The sequence below is a fragment of the Octopus sinensis genome, linkage group LG9 (genome assembly GCF_006345805.1).
Source record: "Octopus sinensis linkage group LG9, ASM634580v1, whole genome shotgun sequence".
Classification (NCBI taxonomy): domain Eukaryota; kingdom Metazoa; phylum Mollusca; class Cephalopoda; order Octopoda; family Octopodidae; genus Octopus; species Octopus sinensis.
Genome location: NC_043005.1, coordinates 94,540,821 through 94,557,530, shown reverse-complemented (window position 1 = coordinate 94,557,530; position 16,710 = coordinate 94,540,821). Strand labels below are relative to the sequence as shown.

The 16,710-nt window shown below is 38.9% G+C and overlaps 2 protein-coding genes across 2 annotated transcripts; both read right to left on the bottom strand.

The window, feature by feature from the left end:
- Window positions 1-14,043: 14,043 nt before the first annotated feature.
- On the bottom strand, window positions 14,044-15,495 carry LOC115215485. Its single transcript, XM_029784647.1, has one exon. The coding sequence runs from the start codon at window positions 15,493-15,495 to the stop codon at window positions 14,044-14,046; it is 1,452 nt and encodes a 483-aa protein (XP_029640507.1).
- A 217-nt stretch (window positions 15,496-15,712) lies between these two features.
- Window positions 15,713-16,507, bottom strand: LOC115215483. The gene has a single exon (XM_029784646.1). It carries the CDS (start codon window positions 16,505-16,507, stop codon window positions 15,713-15,715), a length of 795 nt encoding a protein of 264 aa, XP_029640506.1.
- Window positions 16,508-16,710: the final 203 nt, after the last annotated feature.

The window sequence follows — 16,710 nt, the reverse complement described above, 5'->3', positions numbered from 1 at the left end:
TGATCTGGGAATCGAAACCACAATCCTACGATAATGAGTAAAACACTGTACTCGCTCAGCCACGCACCTGGGTAAACAGCCCAAGGTGCTGCGCAATGAGAACAAACTCAGAACCATATGGTCGTGAACTGGACATCTTAGCCATTCAACTATACTTGATCTGTTACGTGGAAGCAAAATCTTCAACGAGAAACACCCCACACCATTGTGAATTGTATGGCTCTCCACCATCATATTTATATGCCCCTGTCAGATTTAGAAAACTAAACCTATGACCAAAGACACTCCACCCATGATCACCCCTTTTATTTCTCTGTGTACATTATCCAACTTGTCTTTTTTAAGACATTAGAGTGTAATTCGAGGGAAACTTGACTGCTATTTCTAACGAGTCAAGTAATAAAATAATTCTTTCTACAAAATTATATCGGCCCTAGTTCTCAACTAGTACTTCTGTCAGCTCACCACCTTAACATTAATAATAATAATGGCTTCAAATTTCGGCACATGGCCAGCAACGTCGGGGGAGGGGTTAAGTTGATTACATCGATCTCAGTAATCAACTGATACTTATTTCATCGACCCCAAAAGGATGAAAGGCAAAGTAGACCTCGGCGGAATTTCTGCAAGTAATATAATAAAGCTGACAATTTAGTCAATCAATGCGTAAAAATTGAACTCGCTACCAGGTTCCGAGGTTATTTGTTATTTCTTTGTCTTGTTTTTTTTTACGGGTGGTGAAGCAGGAACAGAGCCCAGAAAGGAATGTCTCGGATAAGCATTATGTTCTACACGATACTGAACAAAACACTGCAAGATAATTTTACGCTACTAATGCTATTTGCTGCAATCTGTTGTTACTCCATGCCGTTACCCCAACATGTGGTACCCATTTCCAGCCACATGGTCCTCAATTGATTCCAGAGAATTAAAAGTTTTTTTACTGCTGACTCAACGCAGCAACGCATACAAGATTCGAATTTGAAATCATTCAATTGGTTCTTCAGTAACGTATTGACTCGGCATTCTTTAATCTCGACTACTGCTATACAATATTTTGGCTTATTATTACACGAAAGCTAGATTTGATGATAAAAACTACATGTAGACATAATAGCTCATAAAAAAGTTATGTTAATGTTAAGACTGCAGAATACCGAAATGGTTCGGTGTTAATATCCACGATGGCCTGAAGGCTTTCTACGTCAAACAGAGATAAACTGAAGCGAGTAGCAACATCGTCACCAATAATCAAAGCTATGTTACGTCTGGAATGACTTTGATCATAATCTTGCTCTGATCGAGCAAGCTTATGATCAGAAACCTTGGGTTAAACAATGACAGTAGTAACAAGAAATAAGAATGTGGACAACATTGGCAATGTTCCGAAATACACGTAGATGCAGACACGATAGAAATTTATAATATAAAATACAAATTCAACAACAAATATTGGAATTAGTCACGACCTTGTATAAAATAACATCGAAGCGAACTACGTAACTGCTTGAGTGTTGCTTATCATGTGACGAGTTATATTAGGAATATGATTTCGCTAGTGTGGGCAAATATCTGGAAATTAGCATGAACAGAATATTTATAATATTATTTCTTTCAAATTTATTGGTGATTTATACAAAATGGAATGAATACTAATTTTCAAAGTATAAATATATAGTAAATTTAAATAAAATTTAAATAAAACAAATTTCTCTTTGGATATTCACGATAAATATATGTTAACAATAACAATAATACTGTTTAACTGTCAATTACAATAATGCAGTAATACTCTAAGAATATTATTTTCAGTGACACTATATTATTTTATTTTCAGTATGAATTAGTTTTATGGAGCCAGCATACATGAATATTATAATAATTATAGTTATGTAACATCACCTGATACCACCCAGTTTATAACTATATTACTAATATCACCCATCATATAATGGGTAACACACTAGTTGAAAAATAAAAGACCTTTATATACCTGTTGCGAAACAGTATTATACTATAATAAATTTTTGAAATTGTCGCGATAAGATGTAGCAAAAGTAGTTGTAGAAAAAGAGGGTAGAAAGTGATAGAGAAGTAGAATTGGTAGAAGGGAAGAGAGAAGATGTGGATTATAAGTTGTAATTGTATTGGTGAAGGTAGAATAACTGTAGAGTGTGTGAGAGAGAGGGGGGAAGGAAGGTTAACAATTCTATTTAAGGTAGAGTAACCAAGTAACCAACAATGAGCATTATTTCTCTTCTCATCTCTCTTTTAGTCCCTGAAACATCAGATCGCGCTTTTACCCACCGCATAATAATTTGCCCAAATTCATGTATTCCGTTGTATAAGTTTTGCCTACACCGACCACCACCAAATTTACCCGGATTTTATTTTTCTATGTTTTATGAATAGTTACTATCGTCGTTGTACTTGAAGTACAATAGCTGTGTATTTTGAATTAAGGCGTAAATTAATCAAATTTTATTAACAACGAACTTTAACAGGAAGAAAAGTAAAAAAAAAAAATGAACCTTAAAAGTATAACAGAAAAAGAAAACTCATAGCCACCTCATCAAGGAAACAAAGAAAAGAAATAAAAAGGGAGGGTATTAAGCAGCAGAAAATGGGGGAGGAGTAACGAGGTGTACAACCCAAGAATAAATGGTGTGTTTAGCCACGCCTTGCAGACATGATTGCGAAGGTATCGCCGCGGAAAATGACCAACGACACTCGCTACAACAGACACTTCACCTCGCAGAGTGCATTTCTCAGACGAGATGCAGTTATCCTGATTTTGCGGAGGAAATCGGCTGTGCAAGGTCCGAAAGCACCTAAGGTCAGACTCTTGTATTTGTTTATTTCTCTCTCTTCACAGCACGTATGGAAAAAAAGTTTATTCTGCCAGGGCTTTTACCATTCCTGTGGTGAAGACTTACTGGCTCCAGTTGCTGTGAGAAGCCGGACGCATCACTTTCATTGTTTGTTTTGCATAGGCATTTAAAATAATGGGCATTTAAAACAATAAGCATTTAAAATAATGGGCATTTAAAACAGGCATTTAAAACAATAAGGAAAGGTATGGTACATGATACCAGGTCATACTTGCTTGTGAGTCACAACTATGGGTCTTGAGTCTGGTGCATAGCGTCTTCTTTTATGCGCAGTGTATCATGGACAACATTATCCAATGTTCTTTCATTTTGTTGGATAATAGAATGAGATTTGAATTATATTTAGTTGCTATTTCTAGCAAATGAAGCCACTACGCAAATCTTTCTTTGGCTTGGATAGAGTATACTGGTGGTGTTTGACCTCAGGTGAGCAGAGATAAGATAATAAGCGTTCGAGCCGAAACCATTTGTCCTTTAGGTTATCAGAGACAACACTGTCAAGCATAGACTTCTTCATTTAAGAGAACAATCATTTGAGGAAGATTTGACTTCAATTTCGAGCACGTCGAATGTCTTCTTCAAGGCTGCCTCATTGGTAAAATATATTACCTCGTTATGTCGTAAAACATGGTCCAGAAAATAAAGTAGTTCTTTACATCTGTATATATTTAGTATAGAATGTAGGTTATCCGGCTCTACACGATTTTGAAGAATTTCACGTTGACTTCAATTCATTACTATTATGAATTATTCGTTTATTGTGCATAATCTGTACTGACGGTGTATTTAAATCGAAACGCCAACAGATAAGAAAAAGTATTTGCATATATACAATATAGAATATTTGACTTTTGTTTGCATTTTTAATTTTAATTTCTACCCTATGATTTACATAGAACGTTAGAAAGAAAAGAAAATGAATTAATTACGTTACATCGCTAGTGACGAAGCGAGTGAATGATACAAACCAATGTGTATTTGTGTATATCTGTATATTTGTGTGTGTGAAACATTATTGAATCAGACGAACTCTCCCTCTCCCCCCTCTTCCTCTCTCTCCTTCTCTTTCTCTTTAACACACACACATATATGTAATGTAGTAAATGTTTTAGTTATATATAAAGAAAGTAAAATTATTAAGTAGAGTATATTATTTTTGTGCAAAATTTAAAACAGTTCTTTTACTTTCACCGTTTAAGCTTATATACTGCACAGACAGTTAAAATAGTATGCGTGTGTGTGTGTGTGTGTGTGTGTGTGTGTGTGTGTGTGTGTGTGTGTGTGTGTGTGTGTGTGTGTGTGTGTGCAAGTGCACATACAGCACAGATATAGACGCATGCGTTCAAATTTACCCGACTGTTCAATATACAAGAAACAGCATTAAAAGTGAAAAATAACATTCCAGTAAGATTAAGATTAAACCATTTTTTTATCTGAAATTAATAATATTATCGCAATACCCCCGTATATTCAGCAAACAAAGAATAACAAGGTGCAGTCGTCACAAGATTTGATGGTCGTAATGTAAATATACCAATAAATCTTATACGAGCGTAGGTAGATCTGACGAATTTTAATCAAATGAAATAAAACAGACCGCTATATAAGCTGTCATATTGAAAAGTTTGGAGCTTATTATTAATATGAAGTAACACCATGTGGCTAAGGAAAAATCCAATAAAACTTTGAAACTATCCAGAATATAATCACCATTACAACACGAAGATATCATTCTTGCAGCAAGATTTTAAATTGAAATTGGCCATTTTATTAAGTTAAACGCAGACATTAAATAGACTTCCACAATCCCATATACAAAGAAGAAAAACAATAAAGAAATCTCTATAATCGGAATGAGAATCAACAGCGTTAATCTTGGGAGTTTGGGAGAGCCTGTAAGCTTGAAAGGCATTGACCTTCCGCCCAAGATAATGTTATGTCTCAGGTTTTTTTTTTACTTGTTTCAGTCATTGGACTGCAGCCATATTGGGGCACCGCTTTTAGAAGAGGTTTTTTAGTCGAACAGATCGACCCCAGTCGATCTGACTTTTTTTTTTTTTTGAAGTCTCGTACTTATTTTCTCGGACTCTTTCGCCGAACTGCTAGTTTACGAGACACACCAACACAGGTTGTCAAGCGGTAGTGGCAGACAGTCAAAGACAAAAAGATACGCGCGTACATACACACACACACACACACACACACACACAAACAAACACACACACACACACACACACATACACACACACACACACACACACACACACACACACACACACACGCACACACGCATATATAATCATGGTATTGTTCACAATCCAAGATGACTTAATTGGATATATCACAGTTTTCGATTCCCACGCCGTTGATTCCCTCTTCTCCATACCATCCTTGACCCACCAGAACATCCTGAATGTTAACAGCTGAGAGAGGAGAGGGCTGCTCAGCACTAGACTTGTCCTTCATTTTTCGATCTCGAAAGGGAACACAGAGTTCAGAGAGCGACGTACAAGCATCGTAAAACAGGCTATGTGTCGCTCTATCACATATTGCCAATCGACAACCATTTACATGGAGACAAATGTGTTTGTGTGTGCTCGTGTATGATGATCTCTCCGGTCGTAAACGACACATGAGGTCTCTGCGACTTCTTGCAAAAAACTTGTGCACATGATTTGTTTACAGAGATCAAAAAGTGTGTGCTGTGCATTAGCTGACTCCTTCCATCAAATCTGTATATATAAAAGGCAGGATGTGTGTGTGTGTGTGTGTGTGTGTGTGTGTTCTTGAATGTAATTTATGCACACCCACAAATTAGCACGCATGTCACTCCAATTTTCGGACGACGTTCGTTATGACCTAGTTGTATTTTCGTCAACTTATTTTTTCCAGAGGCACCAGTGATTAGCAGTAAAAATAAATTTTCTACCAAAACTATTAACAATTTTCAAGTCGGAGAAATCACCATTGTTTACGAACAGGAGTTAAGTCCCCTTCTAGGGACGAATGAGTTTTTGTTAAGACTTGTGTTGTTGTTTTTTTTCCATCGAGGAAAAAAGTGTTTTGTTGATATACGGGCAACACGCACACACACGAACATGTATGCGTACAAAAAACATGTATGCAATAGGTTTAGGTACGTAAGTGTGCGTATGTGTGTGTGTTGCCCATATATATATATATATATATATATATATATATATATATATATATTATATATATATATATATATATATATATATATATATATATAACTTATAAGCAAGGGCAAAAGAGAAATGTGGAAATTGACGATTTAAAGTCGGTTATCGGCATATTGGCATGGAAATAAATTTTTTTTTTTGCCCTTGTTTATAAGTTGTTTATAATTTTAACCTTTAAAAGTATTTTGATATGCTGCCACTTTTGATGAAATTTTTTCCTGAAAAAATTTTCATCCTATATTAGTATATATATATGTGTGTGTGTGTGTGTGTGTGTGTGTGTGTGTGTGAACCAATTTCAACGGATTTCGCCCAAATTTGACGTCGATGTTACTTAGTTTGGTTTGATAATAATCCTAACTTAATCCCGAGCAAAGCCGGGTTATACTGCTAGTCGACATTGCTATTACAGGTGCAAACTTTGCCACAGGTCATGGGTAGAAGTGATCGCAAAGCAATGTGAAATGTGTTTTGCTTAAGAACACAACGCACCGCCCGCTCCGTGAGTCGAAATCACTATCTTACAATCGTGATCGAAGCACCCTAAACACTAGACCACGTCCCTACACAAACATACACACACACACGTGTGCGCGTGAGTGTGCGCGCGCATGTGTGTTTGTGCACTTACATATATATGCACATATGTGTATGCATATTATATGCATTATTCATGCAATATACGCAGGTATGCATACAAACGTACACGCACGCCCACATGGATAAACAAGGTGCAGTAAACTTGCAGGGAGGCATGGAAGATCCAACATTTCATGTAGTGTTCTTCTCCAGAGAAAAGCAGATAGGCGCAGGTGTGGCTACATACAAGTACACGTAATTATTGCATTGTTGCAAGGAAAGACTCTCTGGTATAACCAGTGAAAGAAACGACTTTTGTCATTAGCGATCTGGTATTATATATTTCAGAATATTTAGAAACCTTACGAAGTGAATGGCAAATCTGAATGTCTATATTAATACACTTTCCAATAACTAGGAGTGTGATAATGTGTACAATAGAGATCTGTATGTTATCGGTAATATAGATGCTATTGTTATGAGACACCGCGCATCGAATCCTTCTTACGAAGCCTTTTTTCTACTTCTTAAAATATCTCAATACACTTCATAATAGACCTAGCAGCTGACTCCCAATTTATACTTTGTTGCTCCCGGGAGAATCGTTTAGGACGTTGGGCAAAAATAAATGCCTTGTGGTATTTGTTTATGGCTCTTTACATTATGAGTTCAAATCAAGCCGAGATCAGGCGTTTGTTTGTCACTTCCTTTCTGAAAATAATTGACTGTAGTAAAATCTGTAGAGATAAGGGCTACACCTGGTCTCCAAATGTCTAAGACACGCACTTTGTCATGACAGCTCCTCTAAGACCTCATCATAAGTTAAGAGCCAATGTGAAGTACAGTATAGTAGACATCACAATTGTGTTAAATATCAAGGTAGCATCATATGGAAATGGCAGTCAAATTCCTTTTAAAATCACATCCTACTCTCTAGAATAAAGAATTCATAGAAGAGTGTAGTGGTCGATATACAAAAACAAAGGATTGTTTTAGCTTTCGTCATAGGCCTGCTTAATCATGGCTAACTTGGGGGGCCTAAATAATAACTACTTAAAAACTGAACTGTCAACATTCATGCACAAACGCACGAACATACAAGCAAAAATATGTAAATATATACATGCTACTGGTAAAGGGAGTTGAAATAAATGTTGTATTATGTAATAAAGCGGCCTTGCTCAAGCCAATCTTCCTTGTTCACACGTCTCTCTCTCTCTCTCTCTCTCTCTCTCTATATATATATATATATATTATATATATATATATATATATAAACAACTTATAAATAAGGGCAAACGAAAACATTTCTAATGCCAAATATGCCGAAATTAGATACATTGTCCATAACCATTATAATTTTTTCACAATACGCACGCTACTCAAAAAACGTCGACAGAAATTTCTAAAAAATTCCACTATTACCATATCGGACCGATTTCAGGGTTAGTTCGTAAGAACCCTCCCTTTGTCAGTGATAAATGTGGCAAAGAAATAAATGAGATACTTACTCATGCCCATGGAAGAAGCAAACATTAAGTCATGAGCACAATTAAGTACCCCAAATACATCCAAAATAGAAATTCTCTAGCCCATTTGAGACACGTGCGATTTGAACTGAGGCACTCACAGAGTGAGAGAGTCCGGAAGTGAACACTGTTAAATTTATATTTAATGTAGGATAAAATTTTCTGGAAAAAAAAAGAAGAAATTTTATCAATGGCCAGCATATTAAAAGATACATTTAAAGGTTAAATTTATAAACAATTTATAAATAAGGGCAAACGAAAAAATTTCTAATGCCAAATATGGCGAATTTTTTTTTTTTTTTTGAAAAATTTTTATCCTACATTAAATATAAATTTCACTTCCGTACTCTCTCACTCTGTGAGAGCCTCAGTTCAAATCGCACGTGTCTCAAATGGGCTAGAGAATTTCTATTTTGGATGTATTTGGGGTACTTAATTGTGCTCATGACTTGGTGTTTGCTTCTTCCATGGGCATGAGTAAGTATCTCATTTATTTCTTTGCCACATTTATCACTGACGAAGGGAGGGTTCTTACGAACTAACCCTGAAATCGGTCCGATATGGTAATAATGGAATTTTTTAGAAATTTCTGTCGACGTTTTTTGAGTAGCGTGCGTATTGTGAAAAATTTATAATGGTTATGGACAATGTGTCTAATTTCGGCATATTTGGCATTAGAAATGTTTTCGTTTGCCTTTATTTATAAGTTGTTTATAAATTTAACCTTTAAAAGTATTTTTTAATATGCTGGCCATTGAGAAAAAAAAATTTTTTTTCGAAAAAGTTTTATCCTACATTAAATATATATATATATATATATATATATATATATATATATATATATATATATATTATATATATATATATATATATATATATATATATATTAATAGTTATCGTCAAGCTAACATGGCAGTCCAGAGAAATAGGATGAATACTGCCGTTGATTATTCCAAGAGGCCATCGCCTCTTGGAGATAATTAGCGGCAGCGTTCGTCATATTTTTCTGGACCGCCATGTTAGCTTGGCAATAACTATTAATATCCATTACCGCTGCCGTAGTCACCTTTAGAGAGAATTAGAAATAATGATATTTCTATCATATATATATATGTATGTATGCATGTATGTATGTATGTATGTATGTATGTATGTATGTATGTATGTATGTATGTATGTATGTATGTATGTATTATGTATAAATTAAAAATATTAAGGGTGAAAAATTGAATATTAATTTGATTAATATCAATTTAAAATCAATTAAAAATTTCCAAGGTCGATACCATAAAGTATTGCTTCTCTTTTTGAAATGTCTCCTCATACTTGAACTCAATATAATGTTAAGTTTACAGTAGATAATTTGCAACATGAAAGGTAGTGAATACTCTGTATCTGAAACTTCCACACCGCACTCCACCCCAAACCCTTCCAACATGTTGAAGCATGACGAGACATTTCAAAAGAGGAGCCATAACCAGTACACGATTCGTTCGATCAGCCGACTAGAAATAGCAGCTTAGTCTCTCTCAAATCACTGCTTATTGTCTTAAATATGAAAATGACACATAGATAAAAAGACGAGATGGCCACGACAAGACTATCTTTAGTCATAGATTTAATAAATTACAGTTGACTTACAGGTCAACAAAAAAAAAGGAAGCGATACTGGAAATGATGACAGGCATAGTCGGCCCGTGCTGAATTTCATCTCAAAATATAAGGGAAATAATTTTATAAAATAAATACCTCGGCGCTTTTTGTCTGTCACTGAACTGCTCCTATCAATCCATTAATCTCTCTGTCTGTCTATCTCTCTTTCTCTCTCTCTCTCTCTCTCTCCCTCTCTTTCTTCAGTACTTCAGTGTTACCCCTACCATAGGCCGTAGATAGATAAAATAAAAATAACCCTGGATAATATTTGAACTCACAACATATAGAATGTAGTTAAACACCGCAGGGTATTCGGTTGCTCGACCGAATATACCACCTCCTACCCTTCTCAGCTCCCTACATCCATCTCTTTCTCTCACCCGCTCTCTCTCTCTCTCTCTCTCACACACACACCACACACACACACACACACACACACTGCCCAAAGCAGTTTTGCTAGCCAAACAAAAGAGAATTCGGTAATAACCTGGTGTCATAATAAATTGAGATAGTCGCAAACAATGACAAGACTATTGTTGCATTCAAAAACAGTCAAAGAAGCTAAGAATTTTGTCAGTTTAGGCATTGTTTCATTTGTAATTGTAACATCTGAACGATAAATAATGATTCCTGCTGCTATTACATCGGGAAATTACCAGTGAGAGTGGTTATAGGCAAGGTCCAGAAAATTACACCATAACAGTCTGTAAACTTTGTAAATTCGCTCTTTACAGTATTGATTCAATGATCTTTTGTACACATGATTAACATGATATATTTCTGTGTTGGTAAAGGGTGTGACTATAAAATAGCTATAATACTAATAGAAACAAATTATATTAACAGGATATATTTCAATGTTTGGAAGAAATGGCGAGACTATTAAACAAATACAATAACCAAAAAGAGAAAAAGAGGAAGAAAATGTTTCATTATTTATTAGAAAGTATTATATACTAGCAGAATTGCCCGGCGTTGCTCGGTGCTGAATTGCTTGAAAGTACTGTTAATGATTGCACTGAATTATGATGATTATTCAGGCAAATATTGATATAAGTTCACGGCGAATGAATGTATTTGTAAGTGTATAGAAAGCCATGTAAAGGTGTTCCTACCCCCTCGTAGAATGGTGTAAGAATTGAATGTGAGGTTGCCTTGAAATGAGCCATGTTATTGTTCTCATAATTGTAAGAATTTGATAGTCGTGGAAGGCGATGTAAAACGTTCGCAGGTGAATAGGGTCTCTTCGTTTTGCACGAACGGCAGCGGATGTGCTGTTCCAAAACTTGATGCTGTGTTAAAAGAGAGTGGATTTCATATGTAGGCAAGAGAGGAATGAAGCATGGGTAAGTAAATATGTGTAATTTATAAAATATAGAACAATAGCATCTACTCACCATATGTCAGACCGGCAAGACTGTAGTGGTGCTGATTAGGTGAATCACAATACAGTGGTGGAGATGTTTTCATTGATGGGCGTTTTGATTAAATTTTTTGTTGTATAAAATGATCTGTTGATTAGTTTCGAAAGTGTATGTTGCGATCGTGTTGTCGCTCATGTAAACTTTAACAATGAGAGTGTAGATGTAGGGGGTAGATGTGTCATGTACGTTGGATATAGAAGATGAGGCTGGTGGATTGATGATGAATGGATAGAAATAGAGTTGAGCGAAGGACAGGTGTTGGTTAAGTGTGAATTAATGTAATGAAACGCCTAGAAATGTAAATGCCGTCATAAAAGAGAGTCGTATGTAAGTGAAATACTAACGTGTTTGAAAATGATGAAACGTAGTAATCCTATAAAACCTCCTTGTACACAATGTTTTTTGTTTTTCGTTGTGGAAGGAATGCGAAAGCATCACTGTTGCTGCCGACACGTGAGCAGCCAACATAAAGCTGACCATGAGAGAAACATGGCTCTCCCAAATGTATTCCTGCCACAGACAGTGTTTGACCCTGCGCTTTGTTAATTGACATTGCGAAACATGGCCTTACTGGGAACTGGGACCTCCGAAATATGAAAGGTAGGTCTGCTCCTGATGGGAAAAGATGCATCCTAGGTATGAGCACAACGTTGCCTCGACCGCACCCTGTGATAATGGTGGCCTCAATCAGATTGGGAGATAAGGACTTAACGATCAAACGTGTGCCATTACATTGTTTTGGGGGAACCAAATTTCTAATGAGCATTATAGGGGCACCAACTTTAAGTTTGAGAATGTGTGGTGGTAGTCCGGGGGGCTCAAAGGAATTGAGTACCTCTATTGGATAATTGATGACGTCGTCTGGGTCAGGAGTTGTATCAATAGACTTATATACATAGACATCCCCAGGAATGAGTTTTAGCATTTCATCATTAATATGGTGAACAGTTTTATTCCTCGGGGCCAGAATAGCCCTTTGGCCAATCCAATCCATATTCTGATAATTAGCTTGTAGATCTGGGAAGACTGCATCTCTGAGATCAGAAGGCGTGTTAACAATGGTACAAATGGAATCGATGGCAATATTACCATTTTCATCCCCTGGTATTTTGCCTTCGCCAAGTGCAAGGAGGGTGTGAGAAAATGCTGCTGATGTGATATCACGTCGCATATGAGCACGCATATTGGTGTGAAGTTTGAGAGTCTTCACCAGTGGCCACAATGTGGATGACTTAAGACACGCACTTACAGCATCAGCTCTAGTCCCTTTGGGAATAACGGGAAGTGTTTGTCGGAAGTCCCCTGAAAGAAGAAGTGTTATGCCTCCCATGGGAGCTGAAGAGTGTTTGATGTCTCTGAGAGATCTATCTAGTGCCTCAAGAGCACCTCTGTGGGCCATCGTGCATTCATCCCAAACGATAAGCTTGCATCGTCTGAAGACTTCTGCCTGATCGGAGCTGTTACTGATGTTGCAAGTTGGTGTCTCAGTCTTCGCTAAGTCAAGTGGGAGTTTGAAAGTAGAGTGAGCTGTCCTGCCGCCTGGCAACAAAGTAGCCGCAATTCCAGATGATGCCACAGCTAGGGCAATGCCTTGTGTTCGCCTTATCTCAGCCAATATTAATTTGTTGACAAAAGTTTTCCCAGTGCCCCCAGGAGCGTCCAGGAAAAAATGTCCCCAGCTTTGGCCCGGACTGAATTAACAACGGAGTTGTAAGCGAACTTCTGTTCTGGAATGAGCTTTGGCTCATTGTCGGCTATGTACTCGGCAAGCTCGTCAACATTAAAACATGTCTCACGCAGCAAATGTGAAGACAGAGTGTTTGTGCCTTCCCGGTTTGTTGAAGGTAGGCCATAGACCGGCAAGGCACTACCGCCCATATCGAGTACAGTATCTTCGATTTCAAGCAGCGCCCTGTTGTAAATGAGGTCAGTGTACCCGACCTCCATTGATGGATGTAGCGATTGAGCGTGATGCAGGAAATCTTCAGACATATCATCTTTGTAGGTAAGCCATAAAGAGGCGGGATTAGCCAAGTCACACCATAGTAATAGAATAGCGAAAAGCGATCTGATTTTTTTAGGAGATTTTAATGAAACACCTTCTGCCATAGTGGCGCCCCATTGTGAATCATCCTCCAAAAGTCGACGCCGAAAACAGGCTTCACGGAAAGTATCACATAATACACCATCAACAGTTCTGATGTCTTGAAAACTTTGTAGGCCTAAAACCTCATGGAGGAGAAGGCGCAGGTGAAAACAGTCATGTTGGTTTGGAGGTACAGTGTAGACTCTTCCTAGACAACTGTTAAACTTGACACCAGGATGTCCTTCAACATCCTGACCCGACTTCCTACGCACCCAATTGTTGTTTGACCACACGTAGTAGGACGGGACCTGAGGGTATAAAAGTGTTTTAGCAAATGTGTCATGTTGGCAAAGCCTAAAGAAACCGGTCAAAGTTGTTTGTTTTGGATTTGCCGCCAAATCAGCTGCAGTCTGTTCAGTAAAGTAAATTCGTTGGCCATTTTCCAAATGAACCGCTAGTTGTATGATGGCGGGGTGCCTTTGGTGAAGTGGAAACCCGAATATCCGCCAAAAAGCTTCACCACTGCTTATGTACCGACCTGCCATGTACTGTGACACCTCGTCCATGCTATTGTCCTTTTGAAGGCCAAACATGGCAGCGTCAGAACCCTTGTTAACATATTTGCATATATACTTTATAGACTTGACTGAATGACATAACTCCACATTTATGTGAGCGTTAAAAGTTTTCATCAGAAATGGACAGTACCCACCTATTATCCACTTGATGACCCCGTAACATTATAGTGAATCCACCATTGTCAGGGTGCCTTCTTCTGTACAGTGGGTATCCGTCGCGGCCGGTCTGGGTCTCGTCCACGAACCTCTTTGGGTACCGTTTAGTGCACACGTGGTCTTTGTGGCATGAGGAGAACTTTTGAAAACCAGGACCGCACGGACCGTGTACCATGTGTGCCTTCACAATGTCGTACAGGTGCCGGTCAACAGTTGGGTCCGGAATTTCTGCTGCAATGAGATCATCAAGAACTGTTGGGTCTATTTTGTTGACCAACCAAAGCAAAATGTGCGCATGTGGCAACCCTCTTTTCTGCCACTCAACAGTATACATGTGGCAGTTAACAGGCCCAAAAACCTGGCCTTTTTTTATTAAAAGAATGAGCTTAGCCAGTTTCTGCCTGAAAACCCTTGCAATAATATCATGGCAATGACAGTACTGCTGCCCTGGGAGAAGTTCTCGCGTTACCTCAACCCACTTTGGGTTACATGTAAAGGTAATGAATAAATCGGGTCGCCCATAATGCCGAACGTAAGTCATAGCGTCTTGTGTTCGCTCGTGCATGTACCGTGGGCCCCCTGTATAGGTTGAGGGGAGAATGCACATTTTGCCGATATTGCGGGCGTCAGTGTCATTCCTGATGCCATCACGCAAATGGATGTAGGAGTCTGAGCGCAGCTGCTTCTGATTCAATTTGATGAAGCCCAGTCTCTCGGACTCCATCTTTGCAGCCATCTCAACTGCAAACTGGTGAAACAGTTGCCGTGATCTGTGCAGGGGGTTGAAATCATTATGCCTTGTCATGAAGCGGTATGAGTAAAAAGCCATACATGAAACAGTTTTAGATGTCGCAGCCGAGGGCTCGTTTGGTTTGTGGTGAGGAATGCCGAAATGGTACCCGTCTTCTCCATACGGAAAAAGAAGGGGATACTGCAGGGCGTCATATGACCGATGCGACTCATTAATACGCTGAAGACCACTGTCGCGGCTTTGAAGAACTATGTCCCGCTGCTTGTGCTGTTCACCATGGAGAACTATGGCCACTTCATTGCACGAAGGAGCGTTATATCGCCGCGCGTGCTCCCCAGAAGGCCTTTTGTCAGCATCGATGACAATGGTGAATGTTGGTGAAGGGGCTGTTTCCAAGGCGTATTTGAAACTGCGAATATAGCTGTTGTGGTCATGAAGCATGTTTTGCAGAGTGAGCAGCACGTCCCTGTCGAAATTGTCAGCGTTAGTGTTTGCATGTTGTGGAATTACGTCGAAACGCAAATCAAGTTGCCTATTATAATTTGTAATAAAATAAATTTGAAGGAACGAAGGTTTACAATGTTGTAGTGGCTGAAGTGACCCAATAAGGTGGTACACCTGGCCCTGGACCTTGAAAGTAGGCATCCAATCAGTTTCTCTGACAACGTTAGCTCCGAAAGAAATGAAATGCACAATTGTATTTCCTGATGAGTTGAAGGAATTTTGATGATCTTGAGGTGGAACCAGTAAGTAATTCCTTCAAAGGGTCTGGCAGCTCCCGAAGAGGGGGCAATCTGACCTTACCGTTTAAGCAGCACATCGCAGGTGGTTCCCCAGCCCACTTTTTAGCATTGCAGAATTGTCAATTGAAGAACATTTCCCCAATATTTATGTCAGCGTGCATCGAGTAATTGAAGTTGGGCTCATACTTGAAAGCACGTAGATGCCAGTAAGGTCTGTTTGGACTCGTCAGACCGCGGCGTCGACTGTTCCGCTGGAATGTAGAACGTTGCTGGTCTGAGTCGTGGGAATGTGTCGAAAATGTTGAAGCAGCAGTAGCCGCAGCGTTTGTAGCCAGTCGAGTGGCCCTTTGTTGTGGGTCCTCTGAAGCCCTTTGTGCAGCAACAGCAGAAGCCTTTATGGCGCTGCGCTTCGACCTTGTTTCCGGACCGTCTGAAGCCGTGGAAGCAGCATCGTATGAAGCAACCGCAGCGTTTGTAGCCAGTCGAGTGGCCCTTTGTTGTGGGTCCCCTGAAGCCCTTTGTGCAGCAACAGCAGAAGCGTTTATGGCGTTGCGCTTCGACCTTGTTTCCGGACCGTCTGAAGCCGTGGAAGCAGCATCGTATGAAGCAACCGCAGCGTTTGTAGCCAGTCGAGTGGCCCTTTGTTGTGGGTCCTCTGAAGCCCTTTGTGCAGCAACAGCAGAAGCCTTTATGGCGCTGCGCTTCGACCTTGTTTCCGGACCGTCTGAAGCCGTGGAAGCAGCATCGTATGAAGCAACCGCAGCGTTTGTAGCCAGTCGAGTGGCCCTTTGTTGTGGGTCCTCTGAAGCCCTTTGTGCAGCAACAGCAGAAGCGTTTATGGCGCTGCGCTTCGCCTTTTTCGCAGCTGCTGCTGCAGTATGGCGGCCGATGTGACTTCTCTTTTTCGGTGGCATTTTATGTGAAAAAGAAAGGGTGAAAGTTACTTAAAGATAGAAATTGTAATTTGAATGAAATGTGGAAAAATGTAAAGCGTGGAAGGAAAAGAAATAAATATTAGCAGCTGAAAGAAATTTTTTATGCAAGTATAGCGACAGAGTGTGTAAAATGTATAGAAATTTGAGTTAAAAGCCAGAAAAGAAAGTTAGATTTGCAATAA